The 22,500-nt window shown below is 45.4% G+C and overlaps 3 protein-coding genes across 3 annotated transcripts in view; 1 reads left to right on the forward strand and 2 right to left on the reverse strand.

Annotated features, from left to right (window-relative positions):
• Window positions 1–3,795: 3,795 nt before the first annotated feature.
• On the forward strand, window positions 3,796–4,865 carry LOC310815719 (insulin-like; the record flags this gene model as incomplete). Its single annotated transcript, XM_083685614.1, has 2 exons — window positions 3,796–3,988; window positions 4,717–4,865. 2 exons carry the CDS (start codon window positions 3,796–3,798, stop codon window positions 4,863–4,865), a joined length of 342 nt encoding a protein of 113 aa, XP_083541740.1.
• Window positions 4,866–5,277: 412 nt separating this feature from the next.
• hmmr (hyaluronan-mediated motility receptor (RHAMM)) lies at window positions 5,278–13,241 on the reverse strand. The gene is made up of 17 exons (XM_083686143.1): window positions 13,182–13,241; window positions 12,779–12,967; window positions 12,574–12,660; window positions 12,323–12,434; window positions 12,104–12,169; window positions 11,834–11,907; window positions 11,555–11,628; window positions 10,959–11,326; window positions 10,569–10,717; window positions 10,214–10,470; window positions 9,978–10,094; window positions 9,618–9,830; window positions 8,742–9,533; window positions 8,536–8,617; window positions 8,221–8,397; window positions 7,794–7,947; window positions 5,278–5,901 (listed from the first exon to the last, which is right to left on the reverse strand). The coding sequence occupies exons 1-17, from the start codon at window positions 13,215–13,217 to the stop codon at window positions 5,891–5,893; spliced, it is 2,958 nt and encodes a 985-aa protein (XP_083542269.1). The 5' UTR covers window positions 13,218–13,241; the 3' UTR covers window positions 5,278–5,890.
• Window positions 13,242–14,357: 1,116 nt separating this feature from the next.
• The window catches only part of cyfip2 (cytoplasmic FMR1 interacting protein 2), a 22,537-nt gene continuing 14,394 nt past the window's right edge, over window positions 14,358–22,500 (reverse strand). Inside the window, exons 23-30 of the mRNA XM_083686171.1 lie at window positions 22,387–22,500; window positions 22,046–22,136; window positions 21,063–21,193; window positions 18,286–18,358; window positions 18,023–18,117; window positions 17,639–17,877; window positions 16,809–16,956; window positions 14,358–16,588 (exon numbers count right to left, since the gene is read on the reverse strand). The exon at window positions 22,387–22,500 is cut by the window's right edge and continues 30 nt beyond it. Coding sequence (XP_083542297.1) covers window positions 16,421–16,588; window positions 16,809–16,956; window positions 17,639–17,877; window positions 18,023–18,117; window positions 18,286–18,358; window positions 21,063–21,193; window positions 22,046–22,136; window positions 22,387–22,500 — 1,059 coding nt within the window. The 3' untranslated portion in view covers window positions 14,358–16,420. The remainder of the gene's footprint in view (window positions 16,589–16,808; window positions 16,957–17,638; window positions 17,878–18,022; window positions 18,118–18,285; window positions 18,359–21,062; window positions 21,194–22,045; window positions 22,137–22,386) is intronic.

Genomic DNA, 22,500 nt, shown 5'->3' on the forward strand with positions numbered 1-22,500 from the left:
ATGAGAATGCCGACAATGTACATGAAGTCAATTTGATGGATTCGATTTTGACATTCGATATATTTGAAAAGCAATCATCAAGTTATTTTTACCTCAACTTCAATGATTAGGGGAGTAAGTGAGTGAGTGTACGTGTATGTGTGTTTGTGTCCTTGTGTGGTCTGGTCTGGGGTGGCATGGCACAAAGTAGGTCATGACAGAGGTTAGTGCAGCATTAGTGACTGTCACTGCTTGGACAGGGAAGAGCAGACTCGAGGGCGCCCTCTACACACACCCTGTACACACACCCTGTACACACACACACACACACACACACACACACAAACCCAAACCCACACACCACTCACACAAACACAAACACATACAAAAACACACACACACACACACACACACACACACACACACTAATAGACATACACACACACACACACACACACACACTAATAGACACACACACTAATAGACACACACACACCAACACCCACACACACACACAGACGTTCTGTCACAGCTCAGAGCCAACAGGACGTGACACACATGGAGGGCACTGCCCGGGGCAGATGGAAGTGTCCAGGCTGTCCTACAGCCAGTCAGAGCTTCTACATCTCTTCTGCTTTAGCCCAACTGTCAGAATCAGTAGCAAGAGAACCAGAGAGAGAGAAAGAAAGTGTGTGTGTGTGTGTGTGTGGGGGGGGGGGGGGGAGGGGGGTATGTGTGTGTGTGTCTGTGTCTATGTGTGTGTGCGCCTGTGTGCCTGTGTGTGCGTGGGAGTATGATTGGGGACCTGTCAGAATCAGGACAGCTCCAAATAAAGCTTGCCCTTGCCGATGAGGAACACGGGCATTCACTTTTTGACACATTATTCTTTCCCATTTTTTAGTTTTACACAGTGGACACTTGATGTTATCTGTTGACCCTGGGTGACCAATGCTCTCCCTCTGGGCTGTCACGACTGATATGTGTTTTATTACTTTAAAGCAGAAATGACCTACAGTTCTTAACAATCCTCTGAGATGCTTTAAGAATGGACCCACAAACATACCATTCAAATCAAATCTGCACATACAAAACCGATTCCTCATCCTACGAGAAATGCAAATGATATTTCAATGTAGCCTACTCACCATTCCCAAATCAAATGCATTATGTATGTATTCTATATGATTGCTTTAGATATGAGTATAGTGCAGACACTCATGATCTAGACTCTAGACTGCATGTTCCAAGATTCTTCCGTTTTCATCATCTGAAAGTTTGGGATCATTATGGTAAAAAAAGGGGCAATTTCAGAGCAGATTAACATCATCTTGGCAGACTCAACTCATCGCTCCCTTTTATCTTTTCAAACGGGGAGAAGAGAAGACACGTTACGCAACCCCCAACCTCAGGGACTGGGCCGACTTTCCACCCAACTTCTGTCTGCTGCTGCTGCTGCTGCTGCTGCTGCTGCGCGTTTGTGTGTGTGTGTGTGCGTTTGAAGCAGCCGTGCCATCGGGGTGAGGAGGATGTGTCTGTTGTTCCGAGCCCAGCTGCCTAGCTCTGTTCCCCTGAGGAGGTGCTTTCAAAGCCGGGCAAAGTTGGACCTTTCCTGGTTCTACATGTAACACCCTCTCAAATCGGTGTGCCAAGGCGTTGTGTCGCTTTCTTCCCTCTGCTGTCTTTCATCCTCTCTCAAAGACTTTCTCTTCATTAGTTTGGTTTGGAGAAGACCCAGCCGTCTTCCTCCCCTGTCGTCTGAATAGACCTTCCTCTGTGAAGAGGGTAGACGTGTGTCTCTGATGAATTATTCACTGCCATCCACTGCCATCTTAGCTAAGGTCGGGTCGAACATGAATCTTTTGTCTCTCTAAATGCCGGGTTAGAAAACAAGATGCACAAGCTGTGCTTCGAATGTCTCCCGCGAAGACCATAGTAGATCTATTTTACAGTATGGATGTTCACGGTACTGAAGTACTGTACTGAAAGCCAACATTTAAGAACACACACACACACACACACACACACACACACACACACACACAGACACACACACACACACAGACACAAGCACAGACACAGACACAGACACAGACACACACCCATGGATACGGACACGGACACAGACACACACAAAACACTTTCATCCCTGAACTACCTGTAGTAATCCACTAGTGGTCACCAACAACACCCAATTACGCCTTCAATACATGTGCTGCATTAATTGTCCACTAGAGGGCTAGTCTCACCACAAATTAGATGCTGGGTTCTGAGATTACCAGAGGGTAGATGGTGTCATCATTATGGTTATGGCACAGATTAAGCCTACAGTATGTTGATATTACCCCAGGTGACTGCCTTACTCAGCACTATCTCACCTCTGCCAACCCAATGCTCTCCTAGGCCAGATAGATTGGAACAGATCAACAGGGTGTTAATGAGACGAACTTAGCTTATTTCCGCTGATGCCGACAAAGGCCAGGCTGCGTAGATAGGGAGAGCTATGATGCAGGTATAAAGAGGGAGGGCAGATCCAGCTGTACCGACCCAGTACCTGCCAGACCAGCCTTCTCACCTGCTGCTCTTCACTACACCACTGCTGCTCTGAGGTCCTTCTTCTTCTCCTCCTCCTCCTCCACCACCTCCAACACCACCTCCACCACCACCACCACCACCACCACATGTAAGTATGGTGTTTACCTACTTTTTACCCGGGCTCCTCCTCATAGGAGCAATGTTAATGTTAATGATGATGATGGATGTTTATAATAGTGCTTCTCTACCAGCCGTCAAAGCACTGATGTTGTATGGGGTGTGTCAGGGGGAGGGGGGGTGGGGGTGGGGGTGGGGGGGGGTGTTTCAGTAGTTAACGTATTTGTTGCCATGTAGCGGTGTAGTGACACTAATGGCACTACTCACTACATTTTCCTCCCCAAAACAAGGAAAAAATAAATATTCCAGCCCTGCTGGAACTTCAAATGTCCTTATACTATCTATTCCCTCTGCTTCCCGCCTCCCCACTCTTTGCTCCACCTCACCTGTTTTGATCTTTCTCAGTGATTTCAGACCGTTTCAGTTTCTGTCATACGGACTAGTGATCTTTCAGTAACTGACGTGACGTAGTTTTGATGTAGTGAACTACTTTTTCAAAGTAGCTTTAGTTTGGAAAACTATATATATACTCTCTTAAGGGTAGCTTTAGTATAGTTCAACTTCTTCCCTTGTCAAGTAATTGGGAATAATAAACACATTTTCAGAGTAGCTTCCCCAATGCTGGTGTCATGAAGGCTCAAAGCGCATTTGCACTTTGCGCTCGTTCGACCTTCAGTTCTTTGAGTTAAAGAGACAGAAGTCAGATATGATCGGATTTGGTTTCCAAAGACCTTGTTTGTCTCAGTCTTTTCATCCTGGCCTTTGATATGTAATGAAAGCCTGAATTATTCTGTTTACTCTCTTCAAAGGCCCTGTGTGGAGGCTGCAGTGTATCTGTATACGGTTACCGAGGCCTTATCTGTATTGTGCTGTGGGTGTGCTCTCCATGGTTCAAATTACACATGACTCTCTGGGGTGCCCTAAAACAGCGGTTGACCATTGTTGCTACACTTAAGGGGGTACATACCAAATACCAATGTTATATATTCGTCATTGGGGGACATTCTGGGATTGTCCATGCATCCCTGTCATTCATATAGTGTTGCGATCTCTCTCTCCTCTCCCACCTACGCCTCCTCCTAAGGAAGAATGTGCCAGTGTTTCACTAACAGGGTCCTCTCTGACTCCCCCTTCCTCCCTCTTTCTCTGTCTCAGTTCTCTCTTCCTATGGCTGTAGTACTATGGATGGTGTACGTGCTGTTACTGCTGGTCCTGTCCTCTCCGGGTGTGGGCTCGGCCTCCACTCAGCACCTGTGTGGCTCCCACCTGGTGGACGCCCTCTACTTGGTGTGTGGGGAGAGGGGCTTCTTCTATAACCCCAACAGAAACCCTAGCAAGAGGGACCTGCACCATCTGCTAGGTAAGACTGCCTTCTTCTTCTTCTCCGGTCATAGCTTTACAGTACAGAGTTTGGCCAACTTTACAGTACAGAGTTTGGCCAACTTTGTTTGGCCAACTGGTTCTAGAGCTCTGCTTATGGGCAACTTCTACCCAGGGTGTCTGAGACACATACCTTCTGAGGAGAATATGAATTTGAGTGAGTCATGGAATGTTTGGGGCCAAAATGGAGGACCGCTTGCCAAACTGTGTTTCTATGGCTGTGCCTGTGGGTAATCGTCCATTCATCAGTGTGCAGTCACTCTCTGTACCGTCTTGAAGTCTGGCACGTAGCTGTTCCTTTGGTCTTTATTGAGAGCATTCCTTACCGCCATGCCAGAGTGACCAATCCAATTGTAAGAATCTTGTGAATACTCCAAATTCCTCATTATATTTTCCCCAAAACTCATTATGTGGATCTAACACTTTCACTTAAAACCCCCTCAAAGATCCCATTGATGTGCTGAAGTTATCTTTAGAAGTACCGACTTCGATACACCACTCTTAGATCTCTCTTATATCCTCTCTTGAAGTGGAGACTTAAACAAGACTAAACGGATTGTGAAGATCTGATTACACACCCATTAAGTCTCTATTAAACAGTGAGCAAGCTAAACAGTGCTTTGAGGTACTGAAGGGTTTGATTTGCAGACAGTCGACTTATAAAACTGTCTATGGGAACGGTCTCTCTCTCTCTCTCTACTTCAAAAGGTTTCCTGTCTAAAAGGACCAGACAGGAGAACCGGGTGGAAGGAGGTCCGTCGAGGGCCTATATGGATCAGAAGGTGAAGAGGGGCATCGTGGAACAATGCTGTCATAAGCCATGCAGCATTTATGACCTTGACAGTTACTGCGACTGAGTCTGGAATCTATTGTTACACCGCTGTCCACAACAACCACCACCTCCATAACCCTCAGAGCAGCCTTGGTGCTACACTTGGATACATAAAAGTCTACAGAAATTGTATTATCTTGTGTATTTTGGCTAAAAAAAATAATTAATAAAGTTGCATGATCTGTAACCTGAGAGTGAATCTTGGGAGACTTGAGGTCGTTTCTTCTTTGTGAGGTACCAACGTGACATGAGAACAAAAGACCCTGATAAAACATTTAAAAACGGGGTGAACAAGCGGTCATAGAAGACTAGTTTCATAAGCAGGGTCTCGGACTACAGCCCTATAGTGCTCTCTGCTGGCTATGAAGAGTCTGTTAGGGAGTGGAAAGCACAACAAACCAGGATTCTATGTTTTAATGAATAAAACAGACGTCTATGCATATTAATTCAGTTAAAACATTTATTTAAAATTAATTCAGGAAAGAATCATCCTGCTTGTCAGTGTGAAGAGGGGTAACATATCTGGGTTTGTATTTACAAAGAGCAAAGATTTTAAAACAGCTAAACAAGAAACAGCTAAACAAGAAAATTTGACAAACGGTGCAAAATGCACTCAAAGATATGATAAAATAAGAAAATGCTTTCACACCGATTTATGTAGCTGATATATACTGTTTATAGAGTGCTTATGGATGCTTTAAATGCAGTTAATGTAAACCATTACCAAACAATAGGACACCAGTGGCTCCATGCAGAATGCAGAATCTGTATTTCACATTTTGGTATGAAGAAATTATGAGTAAGAGAGATATTAGACTACCATCCACCCAAATGTACTTACATGCATAAGCACATTAAGAGAAAGTCCCCTTCACACGTTTGTGACACTGTTTAAAAAGGCTAATGTAGCTATTACAGACACATCTCAGTCGCTATTTAAGATCGGTCTCATATTTGTCAGATTCACTCGGGACACGTTGGTAATTTCTGTTCTTTATCTGTCAGATGAGCAGAGAGTTCCTTTACCATCCACAGATCAGACAGGATGGATTAGCGGTTCCCTGGAAGACAGAACATACAAAGAGTTGGACACAAATCCAAGGAATCAAAGACGTAGAGCTGTTGGCCTATTTTGCAGCTCGTCAGCATGAGGAAGCCCACTATTGGCCTCTTCTGCAGCAGTCACTATGAGCAACCATACAATGCGTTAAAGGAGATGAAGTGAAACTGAGCTGGATCTGAAGGTTCACGGTGTACTTTGTGCAAATGTTGAGGAAATATATACTTTATCATAGGGCTGGGCAGTATAATGTTTTTATAGTTATACAAGTGTGAATCTGTGTGATATGGATTTTAACTATACCGTCAATACCGGTGTTGCTCCGCTCCTTGTAACGTGCAGATTGTGGGCGGCCAACAATTCATAAGTTAAACATGAATATACAATGTACTGGTAAATGATACAAATGCATGCACGTGATATAGGATTGTAGGTTATAGCGGGATTGATACTGAATAGGAAAATGGGCTACTACCCAGGACAGGAGAAGATAATTTTCCTTCCCATGCCGTCCTCTACTCTGAAGGGTTAACAGACTTCACGGCTATGGTGTGACAGAGACAGGCAGCGAGGAACCTATTGCATTGTGCATAGGCCTATCAAAGACGGTCTGAATATTCCCAATGACCGCTCAAAGAGGTAAGTTATTTTATACAGGCTTAGGTATATCCATTTATCATTGGTGGTAGGCTAATGTTTTGAAGTGAGCTAGGAATTGAGTAGAGAGAATTTATACTCAAACATATTTAGAACCTTTATTATTAAGAAACAAAAGCCTGTCAAATACTCTCATACATTTTTTTATATATATATATATATATATATATATATATATATATATATATATATATATATATATATATATATATTTAAGATAAGATAATTAGGCCATATCGCCTTGCCCTACTTTGTTATGTCTATATAAATGGCTTACGAACGCATTAAGAACACATTGAGGTATTAGGCCTGTCCCGTAGGGGATGAGGATTCCGTAATTACATAAATAGACGTCATACACGAGTGCCCACGTTATTTCATTTGTATTCAACACAATCAATGTGTCTAAATCAGTGATCCTCAATCCTGTTCCTGGAGAGCCGCAGTACTACAGGCTTTTGTCCCGGCTTAGTAGTGACGCAACTCATTCACGGTTTTCAAGATCAGTTGATTAGTTCAGCACCGCGGTGGCTGTGCTTATACGATCCGTCAGATGGCAGCAAGACAACGCCAAAACAAACCACAACGGATAGAACTGTTGAGTCTGAAATATCTGTTAACGCACACGACAGCCTAGAGGCACACAGAGCATGTTGACGGACCCAGCTGATTAGGACACCCAATCGGATTACAGTAGGAGAGATCTGTTTCTCACCTTGACGCTCACACGCAATATGGGGTAATGAGGCTAGGGGAGCATCAATGTGTCACGATTTGCTGATTTGACCAACAAACCACTAAGAAGTTAGATTAAAATGTAGTTAAAAAAACATGGACAACCATGGAAACCACATACATTTAATCCTGGAGTGAATTATTCCTTTCACAGTTTTGAGACCAAACCGAATGCTACAATGAAGCCCATGATGTAAGGTCTCTCTGGGTGTGCGTTGCAGAGCATGTGAGCGGAGTGGAGCGAAGTATTTTGTCTGGAGCGTGGGCTTTTCCCTCACGCTGCATTTCTGCTCCCAGTACCCCTCACAAGTTAAATATTATTTACATGTTCATAATAGATGGTGGCTCTCATTAAAAAGGTCAAATGAGTTATAAAACATTAAAACGGATAGGAACAACTCTTGAGCACGTTTTTTTTCCAGCAGCTCAACTCCGCTTGCATACTCTGGTGCGTTGCACGTGTGAAGTTTAGATCAAACTGTAGGGGACAGTAGTACTTACCCTGCCTGAGGACAGCTGCAGGCTGCTGGTTCTCTTTGCTGCCGTGTTTGAAGGCTTTGGTGGGGTCAAACCTGGGATGGGGAGTCTGGCCACCTTTCAGCTGCTCCAGTTCCTGTTTCTGTCTGACAACCTGAGTCCTCAGCTTAGACAGCTCCTAAACACACACAGACAGACACACAATTAACTCAAAACACAATTCAAAGCCAGGATACAATAACAATGAATCCACAGCCAAAACCGCCCAGAAGAACATGCAGAGCCACAGTGGGAGAAGAAAGAAACTTTGAGAGGAACTATATCGGGGGGAGCTAAACAAAACAAATGCCTCCAGTCTCAACATCAGCCTGCTTAAAAAGCAACCCCTAGATCCTTGCCTTTTAATTCAGCAAACAACAACAGGGCAGGGGTTAGGAGTGGGTATTATTACCTGTTTGAGGTCGATGTTCTCATCCTTCAGCTTCACCATGTGTCTGATCTTCTGTTTGTGGTTCTGGTGGCCGAGCAGGCGGGCGTAGGCATCGGCTAAGCGGTTCATCTCTCCCTGGGTCACCCCGTTCTCATTCAATAGCGCGTCCCGTTCCACAGCAAACCCATTCAGCTGCTCCTGAAGGGACGAACCAATATGGGGAGGATGGATGGGGGGGACATTCTGATAACACGACATGCGTTTCCTGGTTCAAAAAGTCAGCCAAAATGTTTTTTAACACACTACATTTGGTCACTCTGAAGATCAGTGACTAACCTGGAAGGGTTTCACTTTAGCATAGAGGCCCTCATACTGTCTCCTCCAGTGCTCGACCTCTGCATCTGAAGAGCAGGAAGCACTGACATAGACAAGAGAAAAGTTGTTTTATCACATTATTGTGGGGCAGACTCAATTTAAATTCAGGAAGTAAACTGCGCCTTCCATTATAGTGCAGACTGCAGGATCTTCAGGATCTAACTCACCTCTTCTGTGTCTCAGCCAGTTGGCTCTGGAGGCCTCTCTTCTGTTCCTCCATCTCCCACTTCAGAGTGACCTTCTCCTGGACCAGCACCTCCACTTGGTTCTGAAGGGTCAGCTTGTTTTCATCCATCTGGTGTACTTGTGTATGTAGGCTTCGGTTCTCCTCTTCCGTCCGTTCTACTTGTGTGTGTAGACCCAGCTTCTCTTGCTCCATTTGGTCCATTTGGCTTTGGAGATGCAGCCGGTCTTGTTCCACCTTCTCCATGTGATTCTGGAGGCTCAGTCTCTCTTGTACAAGCAGTTCTACCTGGTCCTGGAGGGCCCTCCCCTCTTCCTCCATCTTCTCCAACCGTCTCTGTAACCTGCTCTCCTCCTCCGAGTTACCCTGCTGGGAGTCTCTCCTCTGCACCTCCATCTCTCTCCTCTCCTGTTCCAGAAGCCTCTGCACCTCTACTTTCTCCTCTCTCTCCTGCTGGAGTTGTTTCTGGACGTCTACTTTCTCCTGCTGTAGTTGTCTACGTGCCTCCTCTTCCTCCTGCTGTAGTCTGCTTTGTGCTTCCTTATTCTCCTCTCGCTCCTGTTGCAGTCGTTTCTGGTTCTCCTCTTTTTCCTGCTCCAGTTGTTTACGCGCCTCCTCTTTCTCCTGCAGTAGTTTTCTTTGGGCCTTGTCTTTCTCCTCCCTCTCCAGCTCCACCTCCTTCTGCAGCTGGCTGGTCAGGGTAGCGTGGCTCTCCTCCACTCTCTTCATCTCCTCGTCTCTCTGAGCTAGACGAGTCTGCACATCCAACAGCATCCTACAGCCAGACAGAGTAAAGTGTTTAAACACACCCAGACAGACAGACAGAGGAAGACCAGCTAGCAATTAGCAATTAGCCCACCTTGCGTACTCCTCCCTGGCCTTCTCCTGAGTCTGCTGGGCAGAGAGACGTCTCTCCTGATGCTCCTCCAACTCCTCCCTCGCCCTCTCCACCTCCTCTCCTTTCTGCCGAGCCATCCTCTCCATCTCTTCTTTCATCTGCTGGTTCACCCTCTCCACCTCCTCATCTAGCTCCCTGCCTCGCTCCTCTGCTCCCCTAAGAGCCTGCTTGGTGCTGAGGGACAAAACAAATTGACATGTTAGTGACACGGACATTACTTAAGCATGAAAAAATAAAAAAAGGGCTTTCACTACCTGAAGGCACGATTAAGGCCTGAAAGCAGGTTGAATGTTGGATATACATGGGGAGATTCATCATTACCCTTCCAGTTCAGTGGCGATGTCTCCTATCTTGCCCAGGGAGCAGGTGTGCTCCTCCTGGAGTTTCTTCATGGCTGCAGCATGTTTCTCCTCCAGCTCCTCCTTCTCACTGCTCCTACTGAGGGACGACGTCGACACACACACACACACACACACACACAGGATTAAGGATTATGTGAGTCAGAGGTCCTCAGTGGACTATAGACCTCTAAAGAAGCTGGGTTCATGACCCCTCACCTGTCTAGCAGTGCTCTGGTCTCGCTCAGTTCTTTCTCCAGGTCTGTATTCTCCTGCTGCAGACTCTGTAGGGCCTCTTCTCTCTTCCTCTCCTCTGTTTCTCTGCTCTTCTCCTTCTCCTCCCTCCTCTGTTCCTGTTCCTCTAGGGCAGACAGCTCTCCCAGCGCCTCCTCCAACTCATCCTCTAGCTGTTTCCTCTCCTCCTCTGACATGTCCTTTACCTGCTCCAACGCAGAGGCCAGCGAGTCTGCATTCTCCTGCAGAGAGGGAAAGGGAGAATACGTGGAATACAAAATCATGGATAGACTCCCTCTGAGTCTGAGGGGGTTGGGAGATGTTGTGGTGCGAGTCTCACCTTCTCCTTCTGCAGTTCTTCAGCCAGGGCAGTGTGGACCTGCTGTAGTTGCTCGTGCGCCTCCTTCTCACTCCTCCTGCTCTCCTGTAGGGATTTGAGCTCTGCCTTCAGCTCCTGCACTCTCCTCAGGCCCTCCTCCTGGGTCCTCTCTGCAAGTAGACACAGAGAAACACAAAGCATGGAGCTCATGCCACCACATACAGTATGTCCAATATTAGCTTGAGATACCACAAGTGTGACTACAATTTCTGCACAAATGTTACATAAGCACTGACTGATGAACTAAGTATGCATGTCAAGTTTGGATTTACTTGTATGTCTTGTATTGGCATTGGGAAAAGGAAAATATACATTTATCAACAGAATAAATCAAATGGGGCCTGTGCCTACCTCTTTCCTCCTCCAGAAACAGACATCTCTCTCCGAGGTGAGCCACTCTCTCGTCCAGCTCCTTCTCTGTTCTCCTCAGCACGTCCCTCAACCTAGCTAGCTCCGCCTCCTGCTGCCGCACAGCATTTTGAGAGTCCTGTACTTCCTGGGTGGCACACTGCATCTGAGACTCCATCTCTCCCAGTGTGTTCTGGGAAGACTTCAGGTCAAGCTCACGGCCCTCCAGAAGCGTCTCCATCTCTCCCAAAGCATCCTGGGAGGCCTGAAGGTCTTGCGCACATTTCTGGGACTCCTCCTCCTTTTGCCTCAGAGCATTCTGGGAGTTTTGAAGTTCTGCTGAGCACTGCTCTAGCTTTCTCTCCAGGTGACTGTAGAAAAGTAGGTATTTTTCACTTGCATGATTGAACTAGTTTGGTATAATTCGGTGGTCCTCCTGAGTCCTGGAGAGCCACAGTACTACAGGTTTTTGTCCCAACTCAGCAGTAACACACCAGATTCAGCTAATCAAGGTTTTGAAGATCAGTTGATTAGCTCTCTGGGACCAGGATTGAGAATCATAATTTATAGGTGATCAGGAGAGGTGTGTGCTTGCTTACCACAGTTTCTCCTGCTGTGACTCAGTCACACTGTGCTCCATCTCAGTCCTCTCACGAAGTTTCATACGCATGTCCTGAATGGACATAAAATGATATACAATATAAATCTGTGTCACATTGCTAGACTTGAACCTGTCATGAAGCATGCCACACTGTCACACTCGCAGCTATTCCAGAAATGTAAAGCTCTGAGATATGCTTTATGACAAGCCTATGCATTATGATGGACCATGGCGGTACCACACACTCTTCTAGACTGAATAAATACAGCCTTAGTACCTGGATCTGGTCATTGGCTGTGTCCAGATAATTCTGCAGAGCCTTGATCTCCTCCCTCAGCTCCTGGATCAGAGCTGGAGAAAGAAGATTATTATAGAAAGGCACGCGCACGCACACAATCACACCCAACCTCAAACACATACCCAACTAACTCACTAATAAACTGACCGTGCATGCAGACAGACACACACAGCCAGCCATCCAACCAACTCACTAATGAAGTACCCATGCATGCAGACAGAAGGACACGCACGCACACACACGACTCACAATGCAGCTTATCCATTTCATTTTCCATTTCCTCATTCTGCGCTTTGGTTTCCTGGTGGAGATCCTCTGTGAACATTGAACCACAGTATAAACCTCTTAGAGTATTAAACCCACTAGGCATCCAAATCAATATGCAGTCATCACATTATTTCTTTTGAAACCAACAGCGTTAGGTTCAGGGCCTGTCTAAGTGAAGGGAAGGGAAGTGTGAGCTCTCACCCAAGTCTTTGTTCCTCTTCCTGAGGGCAGCAAGTGTAGCTCTGGCAGCCTCCAGGTCTGTCTCCTGAACCTTCATCTGCCCCTCGGTGCTGATCTGGAGGAAGCTCAGCTCCTGACAAAACAACAACCGTCTGTTAGAGACACACACACACACACACACTCCCATCCAGAGCATCTTACAATCAGTGCATGCATTGACAGAATGTGTGTGTGTGTGTGTGTGGAGATGGGGCAGGTGAGCGTCTGTATACCTTGTCCTTGGCATCCAGTTTATTCTTCACCTCCATCAGCTCCATTGTGAGAGAGTTGATCCTCTTCTTAGAAGTGTCAGCAGAAACCTGTTAAAACATACAACACGGCTACATTTAGACACAAGATTCAACTCAAAAACGCAATGGCGCCATCATGGTGGTCTTCAACAAATGACTGGACAGACATCAACACGACACAGACAACCTTGTTCTTGAGGAACTCGTTAGCCTTCTTGAGCTCTGCCAGCTGTCTCTCCAGAGAGGCCACGCTGGCTAAGAGGCCGGTCTTCTCCCGTACAGCAGACAGCAGCTTGGCCTCCACCTTCCTCAGCTCTTCCTCCAGAGCCAGCAGACGCCTGTCCTGCTCCCCACGCTGCTGCACCAGAGACCTGATCTGTGGAGGAGAGACAAGGAGGACACAGGGCTACCTCATCACAAGAGCATGATTCCTATCACCTACGCTACACATACAAGTAAATTGTCAGTGTCCCTTCAGTGGTTTACATCTGTGGTTCCCAAATGCTGGGTTTGATTTACACAGCTATAGAGACTAGAGAACGCTGGTGAAGTTATTATTTGTTTCTGTTTTGAGCAAGACTGTAGTGTACCTCTTTCTCCAGAAGCTTCTGTTGCTTCATATGCATGGAAACATCACTCTTCTCTTTCTTCATAGATGATGATCCATCAATCTGAGATGGACAAATCACACAAGGGGCTGTTAGAATAAGCAATAGTAAATCAGGCTGATGTGCCAGGGCCAATAATAATCAGAAAACTTACCAGGCCATCAACAGACATAGTCCTACGCACAGGTGACACAGGGACATCTTTACAGGGTGATGGTGGTGGTGGAGCAACTGAAAAACAGTGGATGGCGTTGGAGAAATCATAAAGGTGGAAGAGAAAAGAGGGTGGCTGTCTAATAATGCAAAGACATAGAGGTGCTCTTGTGAACAGAGCCTTATAGGAATGTTTGACAGTTAAACTCACCCGCTTTAGCTTCTCTGAAGCGCTCAGATTTAAGAAAGGAGGCCCCCTTTGCTTCTCCCGGTTTCACCTCGTAGGTGCCCGGTGGTGGAGCGCACCCTAAATCCAAAACACGTTAAGTAAACCGGCCTAGTAGCCCAGTAAACGAGAATTAACTAACAACCTAACTAGCACGACAGGGCACCCTCCTCATCTAATGACGGTGCCCGACTATAAACAAACAGCGTAAACGAACATTTGTAAACTCAATTTATTAATAGCGTTAACATTTGGCAACAATCTAGCTAGCTAACGCTGATCTGTCAGTGTCAACGCATGGACGTTAGTGGCTAGCTACAGTAGTTAGCTACAAAGCTCACGATATGTTGGAACTTACCGATATTTTCATTGAATCGTTTCACAGGAGCTCTTGAGAAAGACATCTCCAAATTGTGACGGAATAACCGAATAGCCTAAAAAAATAAAATAAGACGATAAAATCCTTAAAATGCTAAAAGTGCCTATGGCACCTAAGCTGTCTCCTGTTTCAAAACACCAACAACAAACGTTACTGACCTCAGCCCCGCTGAAATTTTAAACCTGCGTCATGACCAATGAGGAAAACAGACAGCAGTAATCTAACCAATGAGGCTTCTTGTGAACAGCCCCCTCCCTCGCCTCTTTCTCCGCCCCCTGATTGAAAGCAATGTTTATCATACTTCTGTGATTATTTTAAGTTAATTTATGAGAACGCACAGTATTCACAATATGAAACTTGAGAAATCCAATAATGAAACGAATGGCCAACTTTCAGTTAGACTTTTTTATTTCATGGAAATACAACACAATTTCAGTTCCTTTGCAGGACCATTTGTTGTACATCTTATATTCTTCTCTTCACCTTTTTGTATTTCAAAACATGATCACTCGTACAACAATATCATGAACAAAACCTCATGTCACAAATGGAGCCATTGATGACAATAAATTACACTTGTCATGCTACGGTTGGAAAATGATGCATTGATAATTTTTACTTCACTTTTCTTATCAATAGATTCACCCTTCAATGAACAATATGGTGTAGTTATGTAAATAAATATAATAAAAGGACCACTGGGACAATTACAAAATAAACTTTCTTTTTCATTCAAAGATGAACAGAAAAGATAAACAGAAATGTGGTTGTTTGTTCATGGGTATGATGTCATAAGATCATATTAGAATTTCCTTCTTAAAGATTAAAAAAAAAGAAAACGGACAAAATATTTGCATATTTTGATATCACCGCGAAATCTAAAGAAAAAGTCCAACACTAGTAAATACTGAATATATTTAGGAAATTGGCCTTCCTCCATTTGACATAATCCATACCTAAAAGAAACATTGAACTTCTTGATTCATTTATTTTACCTGTAGAGGGAATGTTCTGTACAGCAATTTGATTGGTTTCCAGGTCTTACAATACCAACATCTTCGGTTCACTCTCTGAACAGGTCTTACTAATACTTTTCTTTTTTTACAACCAAGAGGTATTTCTAAGGGTTTTTTTTACTCTGAAAAAAGTAAACACACTTGCGCAGATGAAGTTGTCATTTCAAAATGGTAAACAATATCACTGTATTATTAAGCTCATGTACAGAATATAAAAACGTTTCAACAAACTGACAAAAGAAAGAAGTCGATGAGGTTTCTAGTCAGTAGAAGAGGCAAGTTTACCGAGGATGTAAATTAAATTATCAATAATTAAAAACAATAACAATTACAACACTCGACACTTCACTTAGTTCAACAGTGAAATTTACAATGGAGAATGGTGCTGAATAAAAATGTACTTAGAGGAAAAACAGAGAAAACCAGATGAGGGTAAAATAAATAAAAGCAACTGAAAAAAGCAGTGGTGGATCCTTTTACCTCTGAAAGCACAGGATTGTGTGTGTTTGTGTGTGAGGTGAGGTGTATACAAATCCCCAGACACACTGGTTAAGTGGAAATGTTTGGTCCAGAAGGAGCTTTGGAGTTGAGTGGACTGCTTGAATTGTGTGATGTGTTAAGGGACTGTGCTAATGATAACATTGGTGCCAACAGCGGTACTTAGCACCAGTGTGGACTCACACACATCCATTAGGTTGGCTTTGTATATAATCTACAAAACTGTTTTAAGGTATTTATTATTGATCCGTTTGTTAAGGTTCTGCGATTTCTTCTATAGCATATCTATCTCCTATGAAGATTGTTAGTCACTGAACTGTAAATTGGGTTCATTTGTTAAAAGAATTAGGTGATTTCTAAACTCTCTGGCAGACTGGTGAGTGTGACTCTAAACACTGGGGGGGGGGGGGAGAGCAGAAGTACACTGTTACTGTAATATACAACTACTCAGGATTGGCTTGATCTGATACTGGCCTTGTCCAGTTCCATCCAGGTACTGGCCTGGTACAGATCTAGGGATAAGAGAAGGCATGCATGTGTATGAGTGAGTCACAGGAAATGACAACTTAAACGAGTCTGAATACACCCAGACTTCTGACACTAGTGGGGGTTCGTGGGGGTTCGTGGTCTACGAGGAGGGACAGAAAAAGCAGAGCCACAGATATACAAAGTTTCGCAAACTCGGTTTGAGATATATAGGATTTAAATGGGGACCATGTTGGCATCAAAAAGTTCTCAGACAAAAACATTGCAGTAAGAATGCAAGTTAGAATGTAACTGTCATGGAACGTTTCAGTGCCCACATGATGGACAGCTGGGCAAAACTCTGTTTATCTACGGCTCTGAAGATCAGCGAGAGGCAGTGTGTGTTGGTGCTATGTGGGGAGTGTGTGTGGCGTGTGTGTGTGTGTGTGTGTGTGTGTGTGTGTGTGTGTGTGTGTGTGTGTTTTCAGCATGTGGTGGCCAGGGACTGGTGTATAGGGGGCTGGAAACAGCGTACATGCTCCACAGTGGAGCTGTCCGTCTCCACTGCCTTCATGTACTTGTTTAGGATGGCAAAAATCTCATTGTTCAGGATCTGGTATTTCCTGATGCGGTCCGCCATCTTCTTCAGGGGCTGGAAAGAATAAGGGTTATATTATTCCATTCCATTCCAGCAAAAAATATCCCACAAAGACAGATTATCTGTGGAGCATCAAATACATATGCATGTTTGATTAAGCCACTAAAAAAGGTAGTCTATGACACTAAAACAGTGTGTGTGTGTGTGTGTGTGTGTGTGTGTGTGTGTGTGTGTGTGTGTGTGTGTGTGTGTGTGTGTGTGTGTGTATACCCACCACGTTCTTGATGATCTCGTCCTTGCCGTCCTGTCTCTGGACCTTGAGCAGGTGGTAGCAGAAGTCGAAGAGGTCAAAGCGGCGCTGCTGACCCAGCAGCACGATGATGGAGCAGCCGGCCCAGTTCAGCCCGTCTCCGAAGCACTGTCTGTAGGGCAGGAAGAACACACAGAGACCGCTGCTACACAGGACCAGCATACTCTCACATAACAGCGTCTTCTCTGTCATGAACTTGTGTGTTTGTGTGTGTGTGTGTGTGTGTGTGTGTGTGTGTGTGTACAGTACGTGTGTCTGTGTGTGTGTACAGTAAGTGTGTATGTATGTGTGTGTGTGTGTGTGTGTGTGTGTGTGTGTGCGCGTGTGTACAGTGTGTGTGTGTGTGTGTGTGTGTGTGTGTGTGTGCGTGTGTGTGTACAGTAAGTGTGTATGTGTGTGTGTGTGTGTGTGCGTGTGTGTGCACGTGTGTACAGTGTGTGTGTGTGTGTGTGTGTGTGAACAGTAAGTGTGTATGTGTGTGTGTGCGCGTGTGTACAGTGTGTGTGTGTGTGTGTGTGTGTGTACAGTAAGTGTGTGTGATTATTGTATGATTATTTTGTCTTATGATGACTGTTGGATAGATGATTCACTTACTTAAACAAATGTATTTGTTGTACTTCGCTTTGGATAAAGGCGTCTGCTAAATGGCATAAATGTAAATGTAAATGTATGTGTGTGCGGGCGTGAGCGTGCGTACAGTGTGTGTGTGTGTGTGCGTGTGTATGTGTGTACAGTGTGTGTGTGTGTGCGTGCGTGCACGTTTGGGTGTGTCACTGTGTCTACAGTAAACTCACTCTGCAGTGAACTCGTGCGTGCCCACGGGGATGCAGTAGACAAACTGCATGGCGCTCCAGAGGCGGTGGAACTCCATACACTCGTCCACGTGCATGACTCCGTTGGTGGGGGGCGGGCCGCGCCACACCGCGTCCTGCAGGAAGCTACGGATGCGCGTCAGGATGACCTCAAACATGGACAGGCCGCAGCACAGGCGCTCCTTGGTCAGCAGGTCCCCCTCGCGGGCTATCGCTATTTGCTGGAACGCCAGAGCAGGAAATGAACGGATAAGTGAGAGGAGCAGAGAAGAGACGACGCTTTGTTGACCTAGAAAAACAACCTGCTTTGGATCTCAACGCTTTGGCGCCACATTGCAGATAGTTAGGTTAAGCGGGAGAGCAAACCTGAGGGGTGCCCAGCCTCTCGATCAGAGGCACCAGGTGGAGAGGGGCGTACTTGGCCTCCAGCCTCTTCATCCTCACCTCCAGACGCTCCCCCTCTGCAGGCCACACACACACACACACACACACACACACACACACACACACACACACACACACACACACAGCAGTCAGACCACAGACCCGATCAGCAGAGGGACAGAGCTAACTCACCCCTAGTAGTGACCCCACCTGAAAAACCTGACAAACCTGACCCTTTCACATACCTTTGATGTAAACTCTGGGCAGGATGTTCTGGAAGGGGGCTGCATGAAGCAGATCACACACTTCCTCCTGGGACTGTAGTTAACACACACAGACACACGCACACGCACACGCGCACACACACATACACACAGGCAGACAGACAGACAGACAGACAGAGAGAGGTCATATTGAACAACAGTCAACATCACACAGCTCTTCAGTGACACATCTACACTACGGTGCACAGGGTTAGACGTGGTGATATGGTATGTGCGTGTGCGTGTGTGTGTGTGCGTGTGTGTGTGTGTGTGAAGAACTGCCCAGGGATATGGTGAGAGGAGTTTAACCCATGCCATTCACAATCATCCTGGTAATATGTGCCCTCCCTCTCACATCCATTAGACATCTAGTCACCCGGGTGGAAAGGCTGTCTCTGCGTTCAACAACTCTAATGTGCAGCCCTGCCTCGCCAAGAGGAGACAACGGCAGAGTCGTCGGCTGAAGCAGGAACAGACTTGGCACCCGGGCTAACACATCTACAGGAGGGTTGACTTCTCTCTAACAGAGTAATCAGTAACTTGACGAGAGGAGGAGAGGAGGAGAGGAGGAGAGGAGGAGAGCAGGAGATAGATGAGAGACTCTGTGTGTAAGTAGATAAGGCTTATATTGATTATATTGACACCACTACAGACCCATAAACCAAGGATTATTATTAGTCATGCACTAAGTACGGCGTGTCTCACTGATCTGACCTGTCAACATTGGGTCAAGTCTCTACTTTATCAGGCTAGCCCTTCCAGGCTGTCATCTCCAATGAATGACTATACGCTGTGACTATACAAATGTCTGGATTAAAAAACAAAACAAAAACGTGAGCGGCAGATTTGTTTCTTTCAGCCCACAATGAGTGTGAATGTGGTCCTCTTTGGCTCTGTTGGTAGAGCACGGCGCTAACAACACTTAGGTTGTGGGTTTGATTCCTGCTGGGACCATATATACTGAAATGTATGCACTCACTGCAATGTAAGTTGCTTTGGATAAAAGCGTTACCTAAATGGCATATGTTATTATATATTATATTACAATGAGGTTATTCTCTTGGAAGAATGTGTCAGGAAAACAAGTAAAAGAGATGTGTTTGCTACGCTTTCCGATTGGATCAAGATGTTTCACGGGATCAGATGCAGATTGAAGTTCTCCTACCGATTTCTAATTGGTGTTAGTTTCAACCGGTGTTGTCAGAAAAAGGGAAAACCAAAAATCATAAACCAAAACGAAAACAAGGAAACTGAAAGAGTCAGATCCTGAAACCTGGACGATAAGAGGGAGGAGGTCAGAATGGAAGAACAGTTGACATGCAATGATCAGCCATTGCAAGACCACACACTGTTCACACACCCACACACACACACACACACACAAACATGCGCACGCACGCACACACACACACATGCGCACACACACACACACACACACACACACGATCCACTGCTTTCACACAGACGCGCACACGCACACGCACACGCACACGCACACGCACACACACACACACACACACACACACACACACACACACACACACACACACACACACAGTAGACAGACCCAGGCAGGCAGAGAGAACAGACAGTATGACAGTAGAAAGTGTTACAGGCATTGAGAAAGCCCAGTGACTTGAAGACAGCCAACCAGATACATACGGTCATCTCTACCATGGAAGACAAGGACATAAAGAAATAATGTAATATACTTTTATCAATAATCTGTTTGCGTCCCAATCATAGAAAGCCTACTGATTACAGTCAGCAGAAACATATGAACAGGCCATAGTAATTTAGCCTCCTGTATTTATTAAGTTATACATTATTATTGTATTATAGTCTCCTGGCCATTTTTTTTATCATTAGAGAATAGCATCGATTAGAAATACCAATGAGTCAGTAAACATAGATTGCTCTCAATCCTTTGCTTCCATGGCATTCCCCTGAGGTAAAACTCTGTATGCCAAAGTAAGATGATGATATACGTAGAAAACTGTGACACAGCAGCCCAAACCAACGAAGGAGAGAGAAAGAGAGAGAGAGAGAGAGATCGGTCTCTGTGTTTGTTACCAATGGATAAGACCTAAATCCTTACCACCTGTGGTAGATGCCAGCGTGTAATGAAAAATAGAGTTGCATTTCAGATACAGTCAGTTAGAAAATACAGCCGGCCACTAATTCTGAGAACCTGACTGCGTCTGCTTTGAACAATGCCACATAGCTGCCTTGTTATTGTCAAGTAAGACAAAAAACAGGTGGCCTAAAGCAGATACAGACAGGCACCCAGGCGCCCGGTCAATCACACAAACACACACTTGAGACAATTCACAGGATATATATATATATACATATATATACATATATATGTATATATATATATATATACACTACAGGGAGTTATTTCACAGCCGAAAAACAAACAAGGAGAAACAGCCTGACAAGTGGCAGTCCCTCTTCTTCTGCATGCAGAGGAACGCCTGAGAGAGAGAAAGAGAGAGAGAGAGAGAGAGAGAGAGAGAGTGGGAGGGGAGGAAAGAGGGGAGGAGAAGAGGAGTAGAAGAAAGGGGGGGGTGATAGGAGAGGAAAGTGATACAAGGGACAGAGGAGGATAAAGGAGGAGGAGAAGAGAGGTAAAGAGAGGAGAGGAAACGAGAGGAGAAGAGAAGAGAAGAGAGGTGAAGAGAGGAGAGGAGAGGAGAGGAGAGGAGAGGAGAGGAGAGGAGAGGAGAGGAGAGGAGAGGAGAGGAATGTCTCACCAGAGCTTGTTCGATGAGCAGACAGAAGAGGATGGCGTTGCCCACCTCCCTCAGGCTCTGGAAGACGTCAGTCTTCAGCTCAGCGTACTCTATAATGTCCTTCAGCTGGTGGTGGAAGAACTCCAGAATACCTGGTGAGAGACCAGGGTACTGTACCATGTACTGTATGGGAAACCTGAAACGACTATTCACTCCTACGTCTCACTAAATCAGACTCCCCATTGAACTATTCTGAGTTACAAATGAATCCACTCCTGGATTACACTCCGATTTCAAAAGTATTGATTGCAATGGTATTTTGTTCATAGATACATGTTTCATAATGTGACTTGAAAAGGAGATTTGCTCTCAATGATAGTAACCTACAGTATATCACATATTCAAACATGTTAATTTAGGTACCATTGACTACCATTGGTCTTTGGTTAAAAATGCTTCACGCTAGCAGTTGGTGACGGTGGTCAGATAAACAGAACCCTGTCCTTGTCTTTCAGGGTAAGGAACCAAACCAAAAATGTGATTCTGTAATTTGGGTGAACTATCCGTTTAAATGTGACACATTTAAACAACAAAGAGTTTTCTGCCAATGTATTTCAGTCTCATACAGCCAGGGCTTCATCATAAACGAATCAGAAACAGTACAGTACGTGTGACCGGGACTGTGAAACACAGTCGAATCGACTTGATCAACTTAAATAAGAAGAGTGGCAAGCAAAGCTGCAGAGATATGGATAAGGATCTGCAGAGCCGATATGAACTCTGGGTGACTATGTGACCCACATCCGGCCAGACAGTCTCAGTCATTAGAGGATCATTAACTGCTGACAGAGATCAGATGGAGTAAGTCGAGTACATCATGCTACGGTACAGGACATCAGTAATCTACTAATCCCTACTCATAGGGAGGCCATGTAATCCGGGGAATATCTCATCCGGCTAGCCAGTAATCTGAAGTGACGGTGGATATTTGTTTCTCCTCTCACCTGGGGAACCGTATTCGTGACGTGGCAGACGGCAGATCTTGGGCATTACCTCGATCAGAGTCTTCACATACTGCAGGATGGTGCCCTGCAACTGGAGGAGGGGAGAGAGAGAGAGGAGGAGAGTGGGGAGGAGAAGGAGATGGGAGGGGGAGGGGTGAGAAGAAAGGAGGAGAGGGGAGGGGTGAGGAGAAAGGAGGAGAGAGAGGAGACAGGAGAAAGGAGGAGAGGGGAGCGGTGAGGAGAACAGGGGAGGAAGAGCGAGTAAGAATTCAGCATTCAAACCCTTTTCAACAGAGGCTTGTGTATGGGAGCATCCCTAATGTAAAACAAACAGTGAATACCAAGCTCTTGACAATCTTGAGCAGTTCCTCCATCACCACGGCGATGCCCTGGTAACCAAGGAGACGGCAGATGGTCTTGAAGTGGGGCGGGCCCACAAAGTTCCTGTAGGAGCT

The sequence above is a fragment of the Argentina silus genome, assembly GCF_951799395.1.
Source record: "Argentina silus genome assembly, chromosome: 15".
NCBI classification, from domain to species: Eukaryota; Metazoa; Chordata; class Actinopteri; order Argentiniformes; family Argentinidae; genus Argentina; species Argentina silus.